Source organism: Lepisosteus oculatus, chromosome 3 (assembly GCF_040954835.1).
Source record: "Lepisosteus oculatus isolate fLepOcu1 chromosome 3, fLepOcu1.hap2, whole genome shotgun sequence".
NCBI classification, from domain to species: Eukaryota; Metazoa; Chordata; class Actinopteri; order Semionotiformes; family Lepisosteidae; genus Lepisosteus; species Lepisosteus oculatus.
The window spans coordinates 42,027,542-42,054,572 of record NC_090698.1 but is presented as its reverse complement, the minus strand read 5'-3'; the positions used below and the strand labels follow the sequence as shown (position 1 = coordinate 42,054,572).

At 35.8% G+C, this 27,031-nt stretch overlaps 1 protein-coding gene across 6 annotated transcripts in view; it reads right to left on the bottom strand.

Annotated features, from left to right (window-relative positions):
• homer1b (homer scaffold protein 1b) overlaps nucleotides 1-27,031 on the bottom strand; it is a 98,506-nt gene that overhangs the window by 13,769 nt on the left and 57,706 nt on the right. For 4 of the 6 annotated variants that reach the window (XR_011189075.1, XM_069187179.1, XM_069187181.1 and 1 more), the window contains exons 3-6: nucleotides 18,849-18,980; nucleotides 16,970-17,062; nucleotides 15,500-15,642; nucleotides 2,478-2,543 (exon numbers count right to left, since the gene is read on the bottom strand). Coding sequence is in view for 5 of the 6 variants with exons in the window: in XM_069187179.1 (XP_069043280.1) it covers nucleotides 2,478-2,543; nucleotides 15,500-15,642; nucleotides 16,970-17,062; nucleotides 18,849-18,980 (434 nt within the window). In the remaining variant the exon portion in view is untranslated. The remainder of the gene's footprint in view (nucleotides 1-2,477; nucleotides 2,544-15,499; nucleotides 15,643-16,969; nucleotides 17,063-18,848; nucleotides 18,981-27,031) is intronic. The other 2 variants (XM_069187180.1, XM_006626773.3) reach the window with 1 other exon arrangement.

Here is a 27,031-nt window from a genome sequence, read left to right as displayed (position 1 = left end):
CTTTCTGCAACGGATCTCTTTAAATTACTGCATTTACTAAACCAAGGGAACTGGAAGTAAAGTTCTCCACTCCTTCTACGGTGTTTTGCGTGGTAATTACTGTGAGTCACTGCTGGATAGTCTGCAATCATCCATCCATATGTGATACAAATCTGATCTTTTTCTGACTGGCCAAAATGAATGTAGAGTAGAACTGGACCAGTACTCTGGGAGATAACGCGATCCTCTAAATTTGACATTATAGTTCCTGTTCTAAAAATGCCTAGGACATGGGTTCATGAGAAGGTAAGAGTTTTAGCCCATTAAACCATAGTGGCTTTGCAAGAGGTCCCAGGCCTGGACTTGATGGACATCATGGATGTGAAGGCTTTCAGTTGTCTAATCAGGGAGTATTTATAAATTTGCTTTCAGCTCTTAAAAGTATCAATTTCTGCCTTTCATAACTGCTGACATTCAGGGTGTGTTGCCAGCTATGTAACCAGTTTTATCTGTGGAGAAGGAAAGACCTTCTCATGGGAGTCATGCCCACCTGTATGTGTTCATTAGCTAGTAAGAGCTTTTTAGTCAGAAATAACAGCAAACCAGATGAGGAGAGGCTGCATAAGGTTCTGTGTGCTGAGGTGGATAGATACAGTGTCCTTGAAGCAGGGAATCTGTGACACTCAGGACTAACCATATAAACAAGCGAAATAAAATTATAAACAAGCAAGAAGATGACTTTAATTATTCAATTAGCACTGAAGGTTTAGAGCTGAGCTGGAATGAAAACAAGCATACACAGTGTTCCTACAGGACCAGGGTTGGAAAACACAGCAAAGGTATTAGAATTCAATGCCAAGCAGAATATACAGTATGACTTATAAATAGACGTTATCAATTAATGAAAATGAGGACTTGCTTTTCAAAAATGCCTATATGATAAGCAGATTTCCAATATACGGAAAAGGAAATCTGTTTGGCACACAAATTTGACGTCACCAAAGATCACTGACTTTTCTTTGAACTGAAGGACACGAAACTAGTATTTTCCTGGTGATGTCCAAGGGCACCATAAAAATGATATGTTACTTTCCGAATACATTAGAAATCTCTTGATAGTGTATCGGGTATATTTAAAATAAATATTTTTGTAAGTAAGAAAATATAGATTTTCCTGAAGGAAAATGGAGAGAAAATTGTTATACAACAGGATGGTGCTTCTCAGTGATCTTGGGCTGTTTACTCAATGCAACAGCTTATGAATGAAGACGTGTTGTCAGGGCAGTACAGCAGTGAGCATGCTGAATTCCTTCATTGCACCTTTTGAAATGCATTATCTGATTCTTTCTTCCAAAGAACGGAAAATGTTAATTGTGGTTTTCACAATTATTTTTGTAAAATCATTATATTGAACAAGTCACATAGACAGCTCATAATATTCACCTATGTGAACAGTATTCCCATTAATTTATTCTATGTAATTATGGGTGTCTGACATATATTTGCATTTTCAATATACATAAATTACATTTGTCAGACAAAAACATGGTCTCCAGTCTCTGGATTTCTACCACAGTCCAAAGACATACTGGTATTCATCCTGAGCTAGGTGGTATGGTGGCGCAGTGCTTAGCATTGCTGCCTTGAAGTGATAAGGCCCTGGGGTGCTGTCTGCGTGCAGTTTGTATTTTCTCCCTGTGCTCATGTGGGTTTCCTCCAGGCTCTCTGGTTTACTCCAATGGTCCAAGCAAAAGCAGGAGCAACGGTCCTAAAACTGGCCCTGGTGTGAGTGTATGCATGTTTGTGTCTGTTTGCGCCCTGTGATGGACTGGTATCCAATGCAGGGTGTACCCTGTCTGGTGTTCCTGCAACTGTGTAGGATAAAGCAGGTACATGAATGGATAATCCAATAAAGAAAACAATAAATCCATAAAAAAGTGTCTATTCCAAAGGCTTCTTCTTTAATTTGATTGATCTACAACTTACTAGATATATCTTATGTAAAGTTTGCAAAGCTTCCCATTTGAAAAATTAATAAGCAAGGGGAAAAAATTAAATGGAAAATAAGTCCCATAAAGCAAAAATACTAGCTTATCATCCCATCTTGCATTAAGTAACAACAATACTTGTGATCTTTTCAACAAGGCATGAACTTTTAAAACTTTTCAGGACTTTAGTCCATAACCTCGAGTATCTACCTTGATTTTATTTGCATTTAAAAGAAAATAAACGAGAATTCTTATTTTTCCATGATATTTTTGTTCCAAAGCGAATCGCGTTTCTTCCTGATTTCCTCAGTAACTGTCTGTACTACTTCTAACAACACAAGTTATCTTTTAGCTGTACTACTCTCTGAGGTAATTCTCTTTAGACAAGGCTTTATGCCAAACGTTTCTTTCTCGTCCCCTGTGTGTGAAGACCTGGCTTTACTGAAGGCTGGCCCATGCAAGTGATGCAGGGGGTTCTGTTAGCCGAGTCCTGTCTCTCACACATCTTACCCTTCTTGGTTTGGTGAGGCTAGGTGCATGTGGGTCAGAATTGTTGGTACGCCTCCTTTGACAAGCCTATAAAGACAGAATGGGACACCCCATGAAACTAACAGAAAGAAGGCAATAGGTTAATGACAGCAAATGGCAGCTAAAAATGAAAATGTAAAAGGAGATAAGACATTTGTGGTTTTAATTAAAATATCTGTATCTGAAGCAGGATGTCCAACGTGAACTTAACTATGTGCAGCTTACCAGTCACTGGAAATTATAATTGTTGTGTAACATATACAGCTCTGGAGGTCTGCCATCATCATTTCATGAGTGATGAAATGCAAAAAATGAGATATGTATGAATATGTACAGTAAGACACAGAAAACCAAAACCAAAGTGATTATTGGTATAAATGTCATTGCCTAGTGCCAATGCTATAATGATTCGAATATTATTTTTCTTACAATTACTTTACTGTATATAAAGGCATTCATTTGATACATACTGAAAGCATTCTAACCACATCAAATGTTCACTTTAACATATTTGTACCCCTAACAATCTTTCCCAAATCCCCATATGGAAGAACACAAAAATGAATTAAAACAACATTTACAAATTAGAAAGGACCATATAACCCAAGTACTGTAGCTTCTTCAGATTTTCAAAAGCTAATTGATTTAATGTTACCATCAAACTATTTCACATCTAAGTATGAGGTTCAACAACTTAGATGTGTGGCTTGTTTTAAACACCCACAACTCTTTAAATAATGAACTGCTTCCTCTTTTAAATGCACTTCTCATTTAAACATCTCAGTAGTTTCGATACATTCTGTATAGTAGAACATTAATTCACTGGAATGTTGCTGTATAAAGTTAATTAGTGTGATAAACAGGCTTGATTTCAGAATCAGATGATTAAAAATGTCATTTCTTTATTAGTTACTGTATATCTTTTCTTTTGAAATATTTATATACTAGACTGGTATGTAATGAGTTAAAATCCATCTGCTTGCACAGGAATGGTTATACTACCATGTCTCCTAACTATAATATAACATACAATCATAATTTGTCAGTTTTTACACAGAATGTCCACACCTGTGATTCTTAATATTGTATGAAGAAGTGGTTTTTGGCTCTCTAAGCAGACAAATAAACAATTAAAAGCAATAGCAGAGTTAGAAATGTCACATTACAGCTTTTATATAAATCAATTAACAGAGTCATTTATTTAAAATACTGTAAAAGAAAGTATGCTCTTCCTTATAGTTACTTCCAAATGCATTTAGATAGCAGAGATTTTGGGGACTGTATTAGACGGCATCTTGCCGAGAAAAATCTTTTGATAAACAGAAGGTGGGAATGAATATTGCATAACCACACACCACTCAGTCTCTCTAAACAAGCTTTACAGCTGAAATAAAACTGAACTGCAAGATCAAAGCTTCTGTATTACAATTTTGTTCTGTGAATATCCAAATTCTTTTAAATATGCTCTCGGTTGTTAAAATGCCTTCTTTGGCTTTTATCACTGCCTGACATTATCTTGGCATGGAGACAATACAGTCTGTTGAAAGACTTCAGTGACTTTTCATAATATCAGAGCTACATCAGTTGACTACAGTTTTAATCTCTTGATTTAAAAAATTCCTCAACAGGCCTGAAAAAAATACTTATAAAACCTTAGCTAAAATCAAGAGTTTTAATAGAAACTAGTAATTGTAAAATAAGTGAGTAAGTGATGAAATATGTCTTCAGTATCAGGTCTATTACTGCACTACTTTTGCCAATTCAGGCTGACTGCATTCACAGAATAGTACAGAACAGTGTTTTTCTGGATTCCAGACTGAATAGGTATAAATTAAATAAATGAAATGGCTTTCCATATTTCATAATACCACAGTTGGGATGTTTCTCTCAATACCAATAACAAAATTTAAGCAAAGCGTTCTTTAAGCCTAACATAATAACAAGAAGTTACAGTGGAAATATTTAATAGTTGGTACAGTACTTTAGCTACAGAAGACTGCAAAATAATTTTGAATGCTTGAATAAGTAATGTATTTCTAGACAGAAATTGGCACTGAAAATTTTCTTTGGGTTTTGCTGTGAGCTGGTTTTTGAATGCAAAAAGTAAATTCAGTAGTATGGTCAAATCCTAATTGATGTGATGTAGAGACAAAATGCGAGAAAACAATGCAAGTCTGAAATATAAACAGGCCCCTTCTCTTCACAAGGAATGAGCCTGGGAGCTGCTACAAGGGTGAAGAAGAGGTGGAGCACAAACGGATTTAGGCATAAGAGAGTGAAAGTGGCCAATATTATGAATAAGACCTCCCTGTCTTGTGTTTAAAAACACCATTAATGATGATATATTCTAACCTGAACACATTTTTTATGTCTGGTAATGGAGATGCTTAATGATACTATAGCAGAAAGATGTACTTTACTGTATATTGTCCTTTTGAGAGTATTGTTAACAATGTTCTTTCTCTTGTACAAGTTATTTTTTCTTGTCTCTGTGTAGATTATTATCAACGTTGAAAAACCATTAACCCAGCAAAATATAACTTCAAATAACCATTGTCCAGAAGTGGAAGTGGAAGTGGAAAGAGGTGATGTCTCACCAACTAAAGCAACAGAACTTCCTAGTGACTGCCCCTAGCTATCTATGAAAAATCTTTTTGTAAACAATGTTTTCTGGAATAGTTAATTAAAACAACAGCCATTTACCATGAATGGAGAAAGAGATGATACGCCCATTGCACACATATACAAATTAGAAATACAAATTAGCTAAGAAGTATCAGCTAGGAAACATCTTCACAGTTTGTGAGGCCCTACCATGTCATTTACTGTACCTATATCAGTAGTTCCTCTAAATCTGTAGTGCTAACTGACAATTTAACCTGCTTGCTTATTTAGACTTTTATTTAACTTGTTTCTTCAGTCAGTCCTGGATACGTCCTTCAAGGTTACAGTTTCTAACAACTTCAGCACAGAACTTTACATGGCCTCTTCTCAACTTGATCAAATTTTGAAGAACAGTCACAGGTGGGAATGAGACAATCAGTCACTCCTGCAATGGGTGGCCCGTCTTTCTGCAGAGGTCCAAATTGGTTACATTTCACCAACACACCTGAAAAAGGGCAGCTCTGAGATGCAACATTCAGGAGAGAGTTGATACCAATTACAAATCCCATTTTGACCTTTCAAGAACTTAAAGCAAATTTACAATTAAGCCCCAAAAATATACATATGAAATCAATGAGCCTGATGGAGCAAAAACCAGAAGACACAGTGGAACTACCATACTGACTTATACAGTAGTACCTACTGTATAAAAAAATCCCACCCTAATACAGGGATTGCATTGTCCAGTTCTCAAGCTCAGGAACCTACAGTAACAGACTGTCCATGTGGTTTTAAATTATGAACAATTCTATCCCTAGGAAAACCCATAAACTGACTTACGTTTATGACACATACCATAACTGACACATACTGTAAATTTGGAATCTAAATCATTCATTTAGAAACCTGTGGCTAATAACACCCTAATGCCATTCTGAAGCAGTTTTGTAGCTTTAAGATGAAAATTAAATAACTCACACCGTAATAATATACAACAGTTTTGAATGTCCTAAAGGACCATGGCCTTCATCAGGGAAACATGATTTAAAGAAATTGGTAGTCTAATGTTTTGGATTTTCTGTGAGGGTTGACTTCAAAGTACTATAAGCCAAAGACTCAAAGAAGTGTCCAGCCTTTAAAGAGTTATAGGATTTCCCCCCCACGCTACCCACTTTCTCTCCCCCGACTCCTGAGGGGAAAAATACACCTTTAATTTTCTTAGGCAGTCTCCTTCAGTGTTCAGCCCAAGTCCTACGTGAGCCTGTATGACATACTGTATCCATCACGTTGCAAACCACCTACAGCAGAGAAATTACCATTTGTTCTGCTGACTCCCACAGCACGTTGAACACTTACACAACGTTGCCACCCCCTTAGTGCCCCCGCTCGGTGACGCAAATGTTGATGACAACCCCCTTCCCACACACTCACCCACAGAGACTCCAAAATGATGCAGCTATGACAGGCAAATGCTGGGATTTAAAAAGCACAGCAACTGAGAGAACTAATACAGGACAGACACACAACATGCCCAATCTTAATTAAGTAAACTTACAGTACTTTTCAAAACCATATTCTTATTCCTACGGTCTGCTTAAATACTGAAGTACTTTAGCATTTTATCTGGTGTGACTGGTTAGCAAATGTTTTATTTTATTTTTAACTTGATATTTTTCAGGATTTTGCTCAAAGTCGTTACTGTGGAGGAAACCTTGAAACAGCATCTTGAGCAAGGAGTGAAGTCTATTTCTGGTAAGTGAATTCTGAAGACTTTCGTTATTATTTTTATATGTTAGTATGTTAAAGATACATTTCTGCAGTAATGTAATATGATTTCTTGTTTTCACTTAACTAAGGTCATCATCTTCTGCACATATGTGCATGAAGTATCCATTTTTAGGCAATATATATCAGCACATCAAAAGTACTAAACTTTTCTACACTACTTAAGAAAGTGCTGCTGTTCACTTACAGTACTAAACATTTTGATTCACAATGCTACAAAGGGAGCAGTTAAATGTCTGTTAATAAATATTATCATCTGTAACAAACTGTTCAAGTTGAGCTCTGGCCTACTTGCAAATATTACTGTGTATTCATACATTATTCTAACTATGATGCCCTGCCTAGCTTTTCAGCTGCATGATCTGCATTTTGAAATAACTTCCTAAGGTCAAATAAAGCCCTTTATCCAGAACGTCTGGTAACAATGACTTTCAGCTCTGCTGGAGTTGAGAACATCATTTTGGATTTATCAAGCTGTTTGCAACAAATTGAAAACTGTACGATGTTAGCTGAATTTATTATTGAATTTATTAGCTGAATTTATTATTTTGAGCCTATTTCTAATTACCTTTTGTAGCTTTAGCATTTTGGCAGCTCCTACAAAACTAGCATTCAATGACATATCTCAGACACTGTCCTTAACTGAAAGGTTTTTGGTTTATATTTGTTTATGTTTTAACCATTAAAGTCTGAATGAAATGATTTTTTTATGGAGATGATTTCTCAACATTCATTGCTCTGAAAGTAAAGACAGATGATGATATTCATATTTTTAAAACTTTGGTTTTAGAAATATGAATGAAAAAAAGCTGCCGGTCTTTACTGCCAGAACCAAGAGAAACTTAGAAATATACAGTAAATTCCTACAGAATGTTCTTTTCTATTGTTGTTTGTGACAGCTGAATAAAGGTTTCATTTTCAAAACAAACTGTGCAGTTTTTATTCAAAATTCTACTGAGGTAAGTTTATAGATCACTTGAAAACTGGAGCTACTGGAGCTATCACTGAAATCATTCTAGAGGTTTTTTTTGCCTCTTCTAATCTCGGGAATCCCTCCGGAACAAACTCCTGAATATGTTTTTGGGTATGGTCAACAAATGTTTGCTTGGAAACATCTTGGAATTATTGCCCTCTGTTAAGAAGAACAACTGGAAACTTTAACTGGGAATTCTGAGAACTGCTTGGGACAAAGTGCAGAAATACTGCATGTCAAAATAAATACTTTCAAACTTCCATAGGCCCAATTAAAGAAATGAAATCCGAATGATACACTAATTTGCAGACAAACAACGTCAACCAATAGGTAAGGATGAATCCACAATATCAAAATTATGGGAAAAATGTGATCACAAACTTGACTTTTAAGGTAATCATAATTTAATTCCAAAGAACCATGACCGATGTGGGTATGGAATGAAGGGTTTTGTGCCTTCTTTGAATATATTTTACCACAGGACTTCATTCCAGAAGTCAACAGCTGCAACTCCAATTATAAGGAACATTGACAGCAGTCTTTTTTCTGTACTTGAGCCATTGACAGTTTACTCAAAATTTTCCCATCCTTGAATGAGATGCCCCAGGAACTACTAATCATAGATTTTGATGAGGGCAAATGAGAACAGATCAGGAAATGTCCCATAAATACACTGGAAGTAATAATAATAATCATAATAATAATAATTGCTTACACTATAGCGTTTTTCTGGACACTCCACTCAAAATGCTTTACAGGTAATGGGGACTCCCCTCCACCACCACCAATGTGCAGCATCCACCTGGATGATGCGACAGCAGCTATAGTGCGCCAGAACGCTCACCACACATCAGCTATCAGTGGGGAAGAGAGCAGAGCAATGAAGCCAATTCATAGACGGAGATTATTAGGAGGCCATGATTGGTAAGGGCCAATGGGAAATTTGCCCAGGAGCCGGGGTTACACCCCTACTCTTTTCGAGAAACACCCTGGGATTTTTAATGACCACAGAGAGTCAGGACCTCTGTTTTACGTCTCATCCGATGGACGGCACCTGTTTACAGTATAGTGTCCCCATCATTATACTGGGGCATTATGACCCACATGGACTGCAGGGTGAGCGCCCCCTGCTGGCCCCACTAACACCTCTTCCAACAGCAACCTTTTTCCCAGTTTTTCCCAGAAGGTCTCCCATCCAAGCTCACACCTGCTTAGCTTCAATGGGTTGCCAGTTGTGAGTTGCAGAGTGATATGGCTGGTGGCAGCACATGGATGGCATATGACTTTGAAATGCGTGAGCGATAATTTAATAAAAACAGTATAATAGAATAGACTGTATATAAGGAGAAGAAAAGAGAGTTTATTGAAGAGGCAAGGGAATCTACGTCCAAGAGAGCTATACAGTATCTAAAACTACTATCTCTAAAACTATTAGTTACGTGCTTTGCAAGACCTTAGTTAAGCACTTTAGAAGAACATATTTAAGATATTACAAACTGATTCCACCATAGCCCATAACCATATCTTTGGAATAGTCTATGAAGTCCTGTAAAACTGATAAAATTCTGCTTTTTTCTCATTGGTATCATCACTCAGATACTTAAACAGCATTCGTACTGGGGAATAGTGTATACAGTATTGTATTATACAAAATTAACAAATGTTGTGCAAGCTTTTCCAGTTTAGACTAGCTATATTGTTATGACGAATCAGTGATTTTTACCTTACTGCACCTGCACAGTTTTTCTTAATACTCATAATTGATATACAGTACATTTTCTACATTGTAAGTTGCCCTGAATCAGAGTGTCTGGCAGGCAAAACTCACACATGAGCAACAAGGAGAGAAGGCTACTGTAGGCCACTGATCCTGGAATTGATCAGATTCCTCTCAGACTGAATAAGCGAAGGTTGTGGAGCATCTGAACCCTGGACAGAGGCCTGCCAAAGCTATCTCACCTATCACAAGTGGCCCTGTATTTACCTGTACAAAGACTGGTAGAACAGGTGCTCATTGCTTTGTTATCTTTTTTAATTTATCATTAGAGTCTAGTTAGTCTACACTTTAAGTTTTAAGAAATTCTTCCCAAAAATTGCCTTAAGTGTTGATTTTTTATTTTAGATTTATACTGATCACACATTGCTAAATAACTGGGATAAAATAGGAAGTGGAGGTTGATTATGATTTGTGATAACTGTGCACTGTTAAATACATAAATTACATTAAAGAGTGATACACTGTAATATCCCCAGGATGATTGTTTTTATTTTTTTTTATCAGAAACCAAAAGACCTGCAAGTCTCTGCTTTGAAAGAGAAACAGAGAATCAAGCTCTGCAACACAACATCTGCGAATTAAATGGGAAGTGAGTTTAAATGGCTCAAAAACCAATAATTCACTTTGCAGAACATAAGGAGAGGAATAAAACTATGCAACACAAAGCATGACTAGGAACTCACTTTCAACTTTTATTTCACAATTCTATAGAATTTGACAGTATAAAGTTGCCTGGTTTCTTTCTCACAAAGAAATTTAACATTTTGAATATTTAAAAAGGAAACAAATCCAGCACACACATGATGTTCTTTACGGCCAGAAGCAATTTGTATCCTGCTTACCGATAAATTCATTATTACTTTGCTTCATTGTGGGGAAATTTGTGTATCTTAGTGGGATGGCCAAAATAGTACAATGTATTTTATGATGAAAGATATACAGTAATTAGGGTGGAATGGCACAGTGGTTAGCATTGCTTTCTTGTAGTGCTGAGGCCCTGGGTTGAATTCCAGACCTGGGATGCTATCTGCAGAGATTTTGTATATTCTCCCATTTGTACATGGGTTTCTTCCAGGTGCTCCGGTTTTCTCTTCAGGGATATACAGTATTATCATTTCTATTAAATTCTGGGAAAATCTGCCTTAGTGTTAGTGTGTGCGTTTGTGTCTGTCTGCCCTGCAATGGACTGGCTTCTCATCCAGGATGTACCCTGCTTTCTTCTCGTTGTTTGTTGGGATAGGTTCCAGTTCCCTTGTAACTTGTCAATTAGATGAAGCCATCAGAAAATGGATGGATTTATTCAAATACATATTTTTATATCATAAAACCTAATGTTGTAATTTTTTAGACCCAGAATGATACAATTTCTCTTATTTGATGGAAGAGGGGCATTTGTCACACTGTAAGACTAATAAAACTAATTGGCTGTTAAACACTTATACTATTCACATCCACCATATAAGAACAGAGGCAGCTGAGCTACTGTATCAGACAAGCACGCTCCATGGTTTTATATTAAAGATTAGGAAGGTTTTAAAGAACTACCAGTGAAACATAATGTTGTGTTATAAAAATGAAATTGTGGAAACTATACTTCTCAACAAAAGGACGGCATTTTAAATTCTAGACCAGATAATTTTGTTCCTTCAAAATATAATTTTGGTTAGAATATAGTTGAATTGTAATGTAAAACCTAATTGTGATGTTTTATGTACAGTATGATTTTTAAGTGATTTATTCTTGTATATTCATTTGCTTTTTAAATTGCATTTTTAAAATTCATTTTACTACTTTATTAAATAAAAATATTAATAAATCAAATTTTAAACACACTAAAAAATGTCATTATGCAGATCTTGAGTAAATCATCCTACAGTACTTGTATCAACCACAGAAGCACAGAATGAATCAAAGTAGAAGGAAGAAAAAAACAGGCTTTTTAAAGCCTTTAAGGGCTTTACTGATAAAAAAGTGTTTTTTCCCCTTTCTAAATTTGAGCATTGAATAAACGTCTGCTTGTTCCTTTGCAGCTTGCATTTTGTCACACTCCTCACTCAACTACAGTATTGGACAATTTTAACCTAAAAAAATGAACTAGTAATGTTTTGTGTGTAAGCTACCACCAACCAAGCGCTGTAATGCACTACTGTATGTATTATTTTCACAACAATTTGACAGTCATACAGTACATCATTGATTAACCATTACTGGTTACAAGCATCATTAATGATATGGTTATATTAATCCTTTTTTTTTCCTTATGTAAATGTTTTTGTAAGGCATTGAATACCATGGTGAAAAAAATGAACAATTAAAGTGGTTTTGTGAAATGCTCATGGTGTCGAATATTTAATAAACACACATACAACCAATATATATATATAACAGATCCAAAGGTAATATTGCTTACAACATCTTCTCAAAGTGACTTAACCTTTTTGTTATAAATATAAAATTTATCCTAATGCTTAACTTGAGAAAAAGACCATTTTGATGGTAGACTGAATAAGAACAAAAAAGATTTTCACTATAGACAATAAAAATCCACAATATATTAATCAGGCAACAACAATCAATAAACTACATTAGGCCATTCTGGATCTCTTCATCTACAAAGATTTTTAACGAGTTAAACTTCACAAATATGTCAAGATAGAAACATTATAGGGAACAGTAAAATACATTTCTTGAACTTGTAGGAAAACTAGAAAAAAAGGCATGGAGCAGTGTAGTTCAGAAAAAAAAACAATGAAATAAATGTAATGCTCAAGTTTTCCTATTAATTAAAAAAATTATGTTCGGAAGTAACTGACAAGACTTCAGTGCAGATCTTCTCCTTGAAAGGAGAGGTATCCATAGTACCTTGGTTAACACTATTGTTTCTTATGAAGTGAACATCAACCAGAATTAAAAAAAAAATCAGATAATATAAGAATGTCTCCAAGCCGCAGTCAGGACGTTTATCAAGGGGCAAAAGGTAAAAACGTATAAATCCATAAACAAGCATACAGTAGACCAAGAAAATAAAATATCTGTCTAGAATCCTGAAATCTCAAAGGGTGACATCTCCATTCTTTGTTTTTAAAAGGAGTAGACTCGACACGTTTTAAACAGTTGTCTGTAAAGAAAAAATAAAAGATCGAATTTAAAATCTTTGAAACAGGAAACACATTTACTAACCATTATCTTGTATACAATTAAAAATTCACTAACGTGAATCCCCAGCCCTTTCATATGTTTCATAACCTGTTACCATATGTGCTGAACTCACTTCATAGTCCATCTTATGTGTGTATTAACTCAACAATGATTAAAGCATGCACCTATCTCATCTCTGGAGCAGAATGATTTGCTCACAGGGTGGCATGCAAAATGCTTTCACAACTCCTTGTATTACTGTTTTGTTTGGACAAAAAAGAAGTAATTCAAAGAGAAGTAGGTATAAAAAAACTCAATATGGGGCACATGTCTAGATTTCAATATAAATTCTATTGTCACAATTTGTGGTCATATTCACATAAAATTCTGGGAAGTATTTCTTCACTCTCTGAATGCAAAGCAGCATACTGACAGTACTAAAACCCTTTCCCCCAAAGCCTGCAACGGCAATTCATCCTCTTTGGGGATTGGTTTTACACTAAGCAAAGAAAAAAGGTAATAAACAAGTTTATGTTATACTCAACTGACAGAAAAAAAAAATCTTTCAATATATTTCAAAATGTTTGAGTAAACAGTTGGCGGTTTCAACTGAAAAGAGCACCACTGTTAAGCACCACATGATCATCAAATAAAGCAGAATGAACTCGCTTTCCCTAGCCAGGTTTCTAAGTGGATACATTTTGTAAATGCACTGAAATTCTATCCATGTGACCTGAATTTTAACAGACGTGAAATCTGATGGTATCGAGTACTGTGATCTAAAAGAGGATAGATCTATACACTTTCATTATTCCACTTTAAAATCCTCTCCTAGACTAAAAAAGTCAGAAGAGTAAAAAAGTCAGAAGAGAGAGTACTTTAAACTGAATCAAGATGGGGAAAAAAAAGACAAGTGACGCCTACAAATACATGCATTACCAGTGATATTTCAGACTGAAAGCAAGCCTGAAGTGAAATGATGGAGGTTTCGTTAACAACGAAACTCCGGCTCCAAGAGAAACTCCAGCTAAACAACTGAGCGAGCTTTTGTGTGACATGGTATTCGTGCATGTAAAATACAATACATCCTGAGAGTAGCTCTGAAGAAAAGGAAAAGCTCCTTCTTCCAGCCACCATGCATAAGTAGATAAATGTAATAACTGACTAACTACAACATTTTGTGGATGACTGCTTTCGAAGTGCTTTTTAATGGTGCAGTCACAAGAGATATGAAATATTTAGCACAAAGCCATTCTGGAGCTTTATTCACTGTACCAAACTAAAACCCCAAAAAGTAAAATAAATTTAGTAAATGCTGATTTACAGTATATCCTTCAAGATTCTGATTTCATATATGTACAGTAAAAATGAATGGCTTTGTGCTTTTAGGAGGTTTTAGAATGTTTCAGAATAAATTGTCACTCATGAAGCTTATAGTGTAGTGGCAATTGGCTTTTAGAATGGCTTTGAAGCACTTTCAGTTTTTAGTTACTATATGACCTTCCAAACACACAAGTACCCTCACTTTCCATAGGCTATTTTCAAAATGTAGAAATGCTGATGTACGTAGATATTTTCTAGATACTATTGTTTGTTGTTCATTTGCATAGCAAACAACAGTATCAAAAGTTATTTACCAAACAGAAAATCTACATTAAGTGTACAGTAAGTATCAGGAACAGTGGCACAGGTATAGTGAGGTAAACAGTAAACCAATAAAATGCTAACAGGACTATCATAAACTGGAAGAGTAACATAAACATAGTGCAAACGAAATGAAGACTGAAATGGTATAAAGATTATGTGAATATAAAGCAGCAACGCAGACAGGAGGCAGTGTTGAGCACGTGTGCTCAAAGGTCCTCATTAAAGTGGTGTGCCACCGGCTTTTCAGTCTGTAGCATGACTGATTATTGGTGATTCCAAAGTAGGTTTGTTATGAAATATAACACAGTAGCAATTCAATAATTAAACAAGAGAGAGTTAAAAAAGGATCATCTTAAATTACAAATGGTAGTGTGGTCCTGTAATAGCAAACCCCGCCATAGAAGGAAAGATAATGGTGGTGGAACTGGTTATGCAAGAGAGTCAAGGGAAATGTAAAAAACACCCAGATCACAGTAATGGTTGGAAACTTCCATTGAAATTCCTTTTTTTTTTCAAAAAGAAGATACAATACTCCACCCTATTGTACTGCAGAAATTAAGGCACGGAATGATATTGTGATATTGTGCTTTCACAAATATTATTTCTTGCCAACAAATAATCTGTTGCTCAAGACCACAAAATCCAGCCCAGCAAATGAACAATTTCATTCTAGTCTAAATATAATAATAATAATAATAATAATAATACTATCATCTTACACTTATATGGTGCTTTTCTGGACACTCCAATCAAAGTGCTTTACAGGTAATGGGGACTCTCCTCCACCACCACCAATGTGTAGCATCCACCTGGATGATGCGACGGCAGCCATAGTGCGCCAGAACGCTCACAACACATCAGCTATCAGTGGGGATGAGAGCAGAGTAATGAAGCCAATTCATAGATCTTAAAGAACACCAAAGTCACTTCTAATCAAGAAAAGCAGCAAAAAAATAAATTGCCTGTTCCTTTAGATGTCAGTGAAGGGATCAAATGACTGCAGAACAAACTTGTACTCCTTCTCCCTATGACAGCAGCTCACAGCTCATCAGATTGACGTAGCATCTCGGAGTAAGTTACCTGTGTGTGAATGGCAGTGCGTTCTGTGTGGGTTCTGCCCTTGGTTCTGAGTTCTGGGTCACATCGGGAGTGGCCCGCTCATCGTCTGTGCCGTTTATGCTTTCTGGAGTCAGGGGTGACTGGATATCGCCGGCCGCTGATTCCTGTCAACCACACATGACAACATGGCTGTTTGAGACCGCAATGGACAAAAATGTAATGACCTTTGAAAAATTCTCAAGCACTCCACAGTTGTACGGTAACCATATATAAGAAGGAAGAGCTTTCAGTCTTGTTAGGTCCATTCATTTGAATAGTGAAAACATGAAAATAACATCTATTACCTATACATTAAATCCATATCTTTTGGTGTGTAATGCATACTGGCCAGTTTCTGTTTAAACCCAGATTCCACAAAAACACAGCATATACAGTATGTGTTGAATATAGAAATTATATCGAATAAAAAATATACAGAACTTCACTTGAATTAATTTAAAGCAAATACTGTAATAATGCTAAGTATGGTTTTTATTCTCCTAATAATTCCATTTTGGTAGACAACCTTTACATCCATACACTCTGTGAAATGCTACAAAAAAGCACAGATGCTGCAGTACAGCTGTAACCAGCTTATGTTTTGAAGAGGGGAGATTAACAAGATTTGTTCATTATCAACAGATGTATGATTAAAACCATAAAACTGCCTTTGTAATTTCATTGAAAAAAAGTTAAGTCATCTGTTAATGGCAGATTTACTGCTAGATGCGTTCTGAACAGATTTTGTCTAAAATAGTTTGGGATGCATTTTCCACATTTATTTTAAATTTGTTTGAATTTGCTTGTGATATGGCTATTAAAGTAGCTAGAAAGGTTTTGTTTGTGATCACTGATTCCTTATCAACAAAAGGGAATTAGGCTCATAGTACTGTTTACCTTAAATTGAAGAAACAAGAGAATCAATTTAATACAACTAGATTTTGTCAGTAGTATCATATTGTAGTTCTCTTGCCAAAACAAAACCCTGAAATTATTTTACAACACAAATACCACTGAAGATTTTCTGAATTTGTTTAAATGCACATGGACAGATTATTTTATTTCAAAATCCTTTCCAACTTTCTCTCATTATGCAGTAGTTGTCATATTATAATTACAAACAAATTCTAAAAGCATAATTATGTAGTCTGTACATGTAGTCTGTTTTTCAATTAATTGTCACTTTATACTGTAAGTCATAAAATGTTTTTTTTTTATGCACAGCATTGCAAAATGTTCTAGTCTGTTTTTAACACTTTTTTCTCCACATCCACATTCTGTGCTGCTAAACTTGCATCTGTGAACCTCAAAAAGTACAGTTCTTTCACAAATTGTAGACATTTGGAGAAGAAACCCATCCATATCAATAAAAAAAAAACAATTTGGGATTACAAACATACAGTAATGTACCCCTGTGGCCATGAAAGGTGTTTTTGAGGCTCATGAACCTACCTGGGAAGGAGTGCTGGTCAGCTCCATTTTTTCTTGAGATTTCTCCTTTGCTAACCGAGCAGCTTCTTTAAACTCTGCAAATTTTTCTGCAAACTGAAAACAAAACAATTTCAACTACATTTGATGTAGCGACTAAAGAACCTAATGACACTAGTCAAAGGGACTGAAAACCCACTTTAAAAGCAGTGTAGTGACTCAAAAAGAAAGACGGATGTTGTTTTTGTTGATTTCTCAGAAGGAACAGTATTACAAGAACAGAGAATATGGCAGCTTACCACGGCATGTGTGCCTACAGGGAAATATCTTTTTTCCTTATACAGTTGTAGAATCATCTCAGTATAAATGTGAAAATTTACACTGAGTCTTTTACAGGTTTGACTTCTGATGTGAATATACTTTGCCTCGACCTCGAGGTTGACACTGAAAGAAGATATGCCCTTCTGTCAGCACAAAACTTTTGTCGAATTGCACTTCAGTTTATCCATATTACCATCTGGGATGTTATGTAATAGTACTGTAAATGTGTTGATGGGCAAAACGCACTAAACACAAAAACTACTGATCTTTCAGGGGTGAATCACACATCTAGTACTGCAGCAAATGGCACCCTGATTAAACGCTAGTCTCTGTAAGTCAGATTTTAGAGAAAAAAGCTTTCTCCCATTGTAAATTGAACAGCAGTGTTAATCAGTTACTGTATATATTTTAATGCTGTTTGTGAAGATTGTGTTCAAATTAATTTAAATGAAACAAAATTGTACATTCAGTGCTTTACCTACTGTATATACAGTACAGCATGCAGTATGTATACATTGTGCTATTCACAAAATGGAGTTAAACTTGACTCTCTCATGAAAAACTGTAGTGTAATGTTAGGTTGTTAGCTTATGCTCCTTTGCCCAGAGAAAGAGTTGTTAGATCACAAAGTATTTGCCTAGGGCATTTTTAGATTCTGCTACACACCAGAGCCTAAACATAAAGCTAAAACAGCTGTTTATATCACTTAATTATACTCTGAAGAGTTAGCAAAGAAAAAAAATACAGAGAGTTTCACAGTCCTCTGTTAATGTTCATTAACTCCTTAAGTGCTTTACTAGAATAATTAGTGGTTAGATAATGTTAGCCTCTTCTAGACCAAAATAGCAGTGAAACAGATTCTGCTTAAATACTTAATACAATAAAATGTCTACTATACCAGAACTCCAAAAATGTTTAACCTATCATAACATACAGTATAGTGGAATTAGAATAATACTTCACTCTATACAGTAATAAAACTACTATAACATCCTTTGTTGTCTGATTCATTAGGATATTTGACAAACAATCCATAAAATATTCTTGGATACATATTTTACTGTACTGTACAAGTATATGTAGAAAATGAACCTGGTAAATGGGGTCCTCATGTTGTGGGATTTTTAAATGTTTCCCTCTGTTTGAAAATTGTCTTGGGAAAGTGTAAGAGTTTTCCTTAAATCTGAGACTGTTTCTTTGAAATAATTTTATACTGTAAACTTTAACATTCAGTAGGTAAATTCCATATTTTATGTACATTTACAGTATGTAGTCTGGACAAAATATAGCATTTGTTAGAACTCTACATCAAAATGTTTAATCTGACAATTCTACATAGATGTGGCACGCGTGTAATCCATCCTGTTGGTCAGTTGATGTCTTTCTATCGTACATATCTGTCCATTTCTAGGAGACATAAGAATAAGATAATGCAGTTTACTGCCTCCAAATGCTGTAGTTGTTAATTGTGATGCAAAAAATGTACCACATAATATTAAGCTACCCACAGAGATGAATCACACAAAAAGTGAAAGGTGTAGGAGTTCCCTACAGCTCAGTGATCATAGCAAAAACCACCCACCTTCACAAGATGGTGCTCTGAGGAGAATCCCAGGCCATAGACAGTATTAGCTCTGCTGTCTGCCCACTGCCCAAACTTCTGTGATGTCTTTGTGAAGGTCATATTGGGAGTGATGGTGCTGTTTATTATTGCCTATAAATTAAAAATATATATATTTCTCCATGTTAAAATGTTTGCAAGTAAACATTTTAAAAACAATCATGTCTTATATGAAGAGATGTTTTTTTTCTCAGTCTGTGCTTAACTTTCAAATTGAAACTTGAAACAATTTTAATAACAAAACTGTGCAGCAAATATATACCAGTGAAACAGATTTAAAACTTCCTGAATGCTTTATGTATATTGCAGAGCTCTAAAATAATAACAAATATCACTTGTAAAATATTTGTGCATCTGGATTCACTTAAAAGTAAGACAAAACATCAGATTTTCTGAACATTTGTAGGCATTCACTTGCTCTTTCTGAAAGAGCAGCACCAAAAAAAGCACAATTGGTGAGATTTGATGAATCAAAAGCAACATATCAATGCAAAATGGAGTCCTACAACATATTTATTTGCTTCTGTTTAAAAGTTGAGTCTTGGACTAAAAAGTTGTTTGTTTTGTGATTACAATTTGTAGTTTTACAAAGCCCACTTCAAATGAAACACTCTTAACTCCAAAGCCTATGAAATACTGTACATAATTGGTTAAACAAAGCATGTGAATTTTGGTTTTGTTCTGCAGTAATCAAATAACGGGAGATAAAGTGCTAAGGTATTGTGCATTACTTTTCTGCTCAGTGGGAAATGTAATTCTCTGTCAACTGAAGTGACTTGATTTATGGCACATACAGATTGAACAGTCACAGAGAGGCATCTGTGAATATTAAAACCTAGCCAAGAATGCATGACGTGGGGAAAGTAATGAAGTTACGTAGTCAGGCTAATTCAGTGCTTATGGGTTTTTCAGGAAAGTTAGAGGGAACAGTCAACAGTTCAGCAATTAACATCAATTTTATTTACTTCACAGCTGTGTGAACCCCTTGTAAATTATATACTGTATTTGAAAAAGAAGTTAATACTGTAGCTCTATTCTCATAAGTTTAACAGTTAGTTCATCAGAGGGAATGGAAGCAATAATGCACAGGAAAAAAATCCTCGATTTCAAAGCTCATTAATTAGTAATATACAGTACAGTATATGCATTATTACGGAAACGCATTGCTGCCACCAAGGGAAAAAGCATTCGCACCCTTATCGCGTAATAACGAGAAATGTATCTCGTAATCAAGAGAAACGCATCTCGTAATTACGAGATAGCAATGATTACTTCAGTGTATGTACAACCTGTTATGATGTGCACTCAACGCATCTAGAAGCTACTGTGAACTTGGCTGGCACTTTCAGTCCAATGGTCTTGTCAATGTCCAGTGCTGCAGCTTTTGTACGGATTTTCTTTTGACTAGGGTTTAGTCATAATAAAATCTTGCAATGTTTAGCAAATATGAACAGAATCATTATAATCATGAGGACCACTTTTGTATGATTTAGAGATCAAAGCAATGATGGTGCCGTTATGAACAGTTACACATGCAATCAGTCCCACTGCTTAAAACTGTATGTCTGCACATAGCGATATAGTAGTTCAGATGGGCAGCTACGTCAGCAAGCGTAGGCTGCAAAGGAACAAGTATAGGTTTATTCCAGTGAGGTGGTTTTCATCGTTTGTGTTGTCTGTAGGGGGGCCAACTTCACAGAGCTGTTTATTCCATGCTGGAGCCTTCTTCGGGTGTAGGCTCCACAGCTGAAATGTTGTGTTTTCTTTCTTCTCTTTTCATCATGGAATAAACCTATTACTTGTGCCGATATACAGTAGGTGCTATACAGTATGACAATTATGCTATTGGGTGATCACATAAAGTACGCAAGAATTACAATCTTGTACAGTAATTTCGAGATCATTTTCTCGGAATTACGAGATAAGGGCAAGGATTTTTTTTCCTTGCTGCCTGCAATGCGCTTCTGTACATTCTAAAGTGCTGTGCAACATTCTTAGCCCGAATGAGGAATCTCAATAAACGCATCCTGAGGAGACCAGCAATTTACTTAACACTTCTGTTGATGTCTTCTTGTTATCATTACTTACATTTGTTATTGATACATTGTGTTTTATCTGAAAACATAAGAATACAAGAAGGGTTACATACGAGTGGAGGCCATTTGGCTAATCGAGCTTATTTTGAAGTTAGTAGCTAGCTGATTGTTTCTTGAAAGACTAGGGTTTTGCCACTGTAGTACCGAAACAACATTTTATGATTTATTTCTGCCTCCATTGCAATAATGCTTGGTCTTTCTAATATCCCTTTTCACCAATGTGCAATTCATTGGACTCCTTGTCTTTAACCGGGTTCTGCTGTTTTCTTAATCATTTTCTGAAGTGCTTTTCCCCTTATATTTTTTTCAAATTGATTTGTTGAGCCATTTGAGGGACTTTCGCTATAGATTCATTCACTTTTGAGCTGTTTGTGTTTCAAAAGAATCTGTTTAAACTGTTCTCCTTAAACTGCCTTACGAATTCAAGCAGAAATCAATCTTGTCATTAAGCCATTTTACATGACATTTTGTTGACACCAGAACAAGGTAAAGAATACATAATAAGTGGACAAGACATGCAAAAGGTAATCAATCACACTTCCCAGTCACATCTAATGATTCATTGTAAAGTGTTAAAAAAACTAGGATAAATAATAAAAAAGCAAAAGACAGCACAGTATCAATACCTTTCCAGCTTAGTTATCTCATTATTTGAACAATCATGATATACTTATAAAATCGCTTTAAGAAAACAAATGACAACAGTTTGAAATTCAGATTTTGTTTAAAATGAGAATGCTCTTTCATTAAATACTATCTGTTTGGGGGAAAAAACACCAAAAGCAGTCTCACATAACGCATTTGCATTTCATGTAGTCACCTTACATTCAAAGATACTGATTTCCATGACATATTCTCTAATCATCTATTCAAGAATTCACAATTTTCCAGGATGCAAGGGAAACACCATTGTTTGCAAAATTGCAACACATTACATTACTTGTAACACACAGTCATGGTCTTTAATGCTCTTAAAACGACTGGATTCACCAGATGAATATAGGAATGAAAAGAAATAGGATCTGTGCCAGACAAGCTTGATAAGCCTCCTGCCATATGTTCATTCTAACCCTGCTGGACAGGAGGGTGGGAGGGACTCACTTGGTTTAAAATCACCACTTACACCAAATCTCATTTTGAATAAGGAATCTCATTTAGAATTCCTGATGGATATCCTTTTTATTTAAAAAAATTGCAAGTTGAAATCGAAATTCTTGACATTTGAAGCCAATCTGTAAAAAACAAAGAGAGGGAAGCTTTCGTCCTCATCTTGAAACAGATGTCAATGACACAGGACAGTGTGGAAAACCTTAGGCACTCTGTTGTACTTCTCTATGACACTTTGCAGCTGAATGGGTGCAATTAATTGAGTTCACGGGAGGCCAGCTGCTAAGGCAGGGGGCCAGGGGAAAATTGATTTGAATTAACAAGCATCTCAAACTGGTGACGATTCAGCTTTTATAAGGGGCTGCTTCTCACATAACCATGTGTACAGATATTGTGGTTCCATCCACAATAGGAATTTTAACAGCATCTTTGATCTTACAGTACATGTTGCTACTACAACATGAATCTGAGGGACACTCTCCACCCACCCTCTTCTCACATCCTTGTGTGGTTTCCCTCTTCACTACCACAATGCTATACCAGACAAAAAGAGAATGATGTTCATCCAGGTGGTTACTGCTATTGAGTCGTCCCTGTGTTTTGTTTTCAAGCCTTCCAGTTTGTTCCCTTTATTCCCACAGAATAGAGCTTTGTGTTGTTCGTGATGATAGTGGGCAGGAGGCTCAGCAGAGGAGTTTGTTGGAAACTGCTTTTCGGCGGAGCCCACGGATTTATTGATTTGTAAAAAGGAAATGATCAATGGAGGCACAACTCTGTGCTTCTGCTTACATCATACGGCCATTGATTTAAAGAGGGAACTAAGAGGTGGGTGTATTAGGCCAACTGCTGCTTTAGCACTTCAGACAGAGGGATAGCTTCTGCATTTATAGGACTAAATGGATGATTTCAATGGTCAGGCTTGGCCAGGGCTGGGCTCATATGGAGATAAGGAACAGTTTTGACTACAATATTTCTGTAATAATGGGCTTATTAGATCATGTACTGTACAGATCAGGGGTTGTTAACATTCAATTCTAACTGATCTACAGTACAGCTATAAAGTATTGCTTTATTAAAGACCTCAAGTACTTCTCTGCATTATATAAATAGGGGCACAAATGTGAAAAGACACTGTTAGGGAGTCAAAAAATAATATAATCAAAGCGTACAATATAAACCTAAAAAGGCAAAAGACACACAGTGACTAATTTCTGAGTTCAGTTTTGTGTTGCTTCAGTCAAACATTGCATGAGTAATATTAGAATTTAATAAACGAATATAATATATGAATTCAAATTCCACCAATCCTGCTGCATTATATTCTTTGAAAGCCAATTCTTTTATTGTAAGTTTATCAATTGTACCTTACTTTCTGCCCTAGTAATATGAACAATGAATATATATAATGACTGTAAATATGTGCGTTTATATAAAGAACCACTCCTGAGATTAAAAATGAAAAAAACATATAAATTACTCTGCAAAAGTATTGATACATTTTGCACTGTTATTTTCAGTCAACTATTTTCAGTCAATTCTGTTGGTGATCTATTGTTAGTTTTGTTGTTTAAAGATGACAGATTTATACATTATTCTGTATAAAGGTACCGTAGCCTTCAGCTTCGTGGATTTATAAAGAGGGACAAAAACATGTGTTAAAGATGAAGAACACTTGACAACAAATCAAATGGATTTGATTAGTAAATGATAACTTACCACAACACTTAATATTGTCTGCTCGTGTGTAGTTTACCTTGTGAATCTGATTGTTGTGAATTACAATGACTGCAGAGTGACAAGTGTGGCTTCTTTTCAGCCAAGGAAAGCTGTAGTAATAGCAGTCTAAGTGGTAATATTAATAGAAAACACTTGTGGATGTTTTGAGTAAATTGTTAATGCTGATAAAATACATATATTACTCTCAATTGTGTCTGGGAGTTTTTGACATTACCTTTATTCCGAGAAAAGCACAGATTAAGGAAGAATCTAACCTGCAATTTCTTCTTGATAGGCACTGATAGATCAAAGTTAATAGTAGTGTTTCTAATCCAAGCAATACTACGCAGAAGACAATAACTGTAAGTACTACAGTACGTACTACAGCAGCAACAGCGGCTAAAATGGATTATTCCATTAAATAACAAAGGCTGTACACTCTGTGTTGACAAATTTAGTGAGGACATACAGTACAGAAGATGGAAGCTCCAGGACTGACTGGAAATACATTTCTACTACATTTGTGCACTTCTCTTCAATCCTCCACAGATGAATTAAGGTATCTAACTTGTAACCTTGTTGCTGTCACAGTACTGTACTTCTGCATGAAAATTGATTTTTTTCCATAGGAACATGCAATTATTTTTCTTTCCTAATTGTGAATCATAATTAACTACAACCATTGTATGAGCACAGCAGAAATTGGGTCACCTACAATTTTTCACACTGCAGAATCCCATAGTAGCCACACCAAAGGGAGCATTGATTAGAAGGATTAATGGTGCTCTTACTGACCACACTACAACCACACTGGAGCCCAGCTAGTCACACAGGTTACTGATGCACTGCAAGCTGAAGGTAGCCCAATTGTCTCAAGTCACCTCCTCCCAAGACACCACTCTGCAAATTGTACATCACCATTTTGGAGAATCCCAGTCACAATCAGCTAATGAAACAGCCAGGAGTCAAGGTCACAGTATTTACTGTAGGTCATAAGTACTTTGAATGAGTGTACTGGTTGAACCACTGTTGTGGGCTGTCTTAGCTTGAGAAAAGGATTGGGTTCTGCAGATTGCTAATGATCTATTTGCTTCACTTGTCTCAAGCTCCAATAAGATGCAGTGTTTGCATATTTACTGCATAAACAGCAGGGAAGAGGTAGTATAAATCATTAGATCATCTCTTTTGACCATGGTTACTAAAATCTGCATAATGAGGTGGCTGCAATCACACAGTTAAACCCAGTTAAAATTCTCGCACACATACTGTAGCGCTTCACCATTAGAATGCTAAGCAGTGTCTTTGCCATGGAAATTTCTGATGCGAAAGGTGTTTGAACAGCATTGCAGCAAAGACCATATTCTGAATTCATGTAAAACTGTGCAATCAGGTCCATGCAGAGATAATAACTGCATCATATGGCAGGTGTACAATGCACATTTTGCAGGCTTCTAAGATTACCTTGAAAAAATAACACTGCACAAAGATATTCAATAATAATAATAATAATAATAATAATAATAATAATAATAATAATAAAAATGTGTTTTATGTACTTTAGACTGTTTCACTTTGCTCTTTTCATATTTCCATCTCATTCAGAAACTACATGAATTGCTTCAGTGCAAACTATTTTTAATAAAGAACAGTGTGTTCTACTGTAGAAGCTTGGATTCTACTGTACAAAGCAATACATTCACATTACAGGCAATCTTTGTGCTTGTAACCTCAGGAATAAAACACATTTTTAGAGTCATGTCTTTTAAATTATTTCCTAATTTTTATTACTCTATTGTCTGATACTAAATGTAAATCTGACATCATCCACATTAAATCGGCAACTAAAAACAGAAACAAGAACAAAAATATTCCTCAATCTTCAACTCCACCATCATGTTTCATCCAAAATATAAATGGTGAAGAAATTAAAATAAATTGATTGTATAAAACTGGAGCAGCACACTGGTCCATAGCATTGCTTTCTCACTGCACCAAAGACCCGGGTTCAATTCCTGGGGTGCTATCTGTGTGGAGGTTGCATGTTCTCCCCATGTTTGTGTGGGTTTCCTCTGGGTGCTCTGTTTTTTTCCTATAGTTCAAAGACATGTTGGTAGGTTAATCTGCTCCTGGGAAATACGCCCTGGAGTGAGTATGTGTCTGTGTGTGCCCTTTAATGGACTGGCATCTCATCCGGGGTGTATCCTGCCTTGCACCCAGTAATTCCTGAGACTGGCCCCGGGCCACTGTGTCCCTCATTTGGAGCAGTGATTATTGAAAGTGTTGTGTGATGTAATGAAAAAACTATAGCATATTCATCGTTAGAAGCTGACATGCAAAGAAAGTGTGTACTCTTATGTTCACCCAATAGTGCTGTCAACTGTGATCGATAGTGAGCATTTCACTGTATAGTTCTTTCGATTAATACAGGACAGACCTATAGTATGTAGTGCCTTTAGGCATAACCTGACTTCTTGGCACTTTATGAAAAGGAAAAAGAGAAAAGGAATTATGTAGCTGTAATGTACAAGGGTGCAATAGCAAATAAAGATTCAGTAACTCTAATTTTACTTTATTTTACTCTTTCCTACAGTACAATGACATAGACAACAGCTCTGTACACCTCACTACTGTATGTCTGGGTGATGAAATGATTTGAAACTGCAGACAGTTGTTAACAAGTGTCACAAGATTAACATAACCCCCTCACTAATGCTCACAGCCCAGTGTAGTCAAATCACTGGCATTCTCACTGCTGTGCCACTCTTTCTGTTTAGCCACAGTCCTGGGGGTTAGACAGGTATTCAGGTCACACAGAGGTATGCTGCTGGGGGATTATTTTTTCTGTATGTTGCTCATTCTCTTACATTTACCATCCAACTGCACAGATGGTTAAGGTGTAGAGGAGAGTTTTGAATATTTACAGGTACTATAGTTTGTACACAAGAAGTATTATGTAACTACAGTATAACACCACTTTGTATTTTTGTTTTTTTGCTTATAACTCTCAACACCATAATGTCATTGTTAACATTATCCATTTCTTTGTCAATGCTAATTACTGTATTATTAGATTATGCAATTTTGCCATGACCCTATCTTTAAAAATGTATCCTCAGTAAGCACGACTGAAAAGCTTTTAAATGCACTGTATCATTTGGCCTAGTTATGAATGATATGGTGACCAACAGTAGAATATGTTAAGATGAATCGCATGTTGTGTACAAA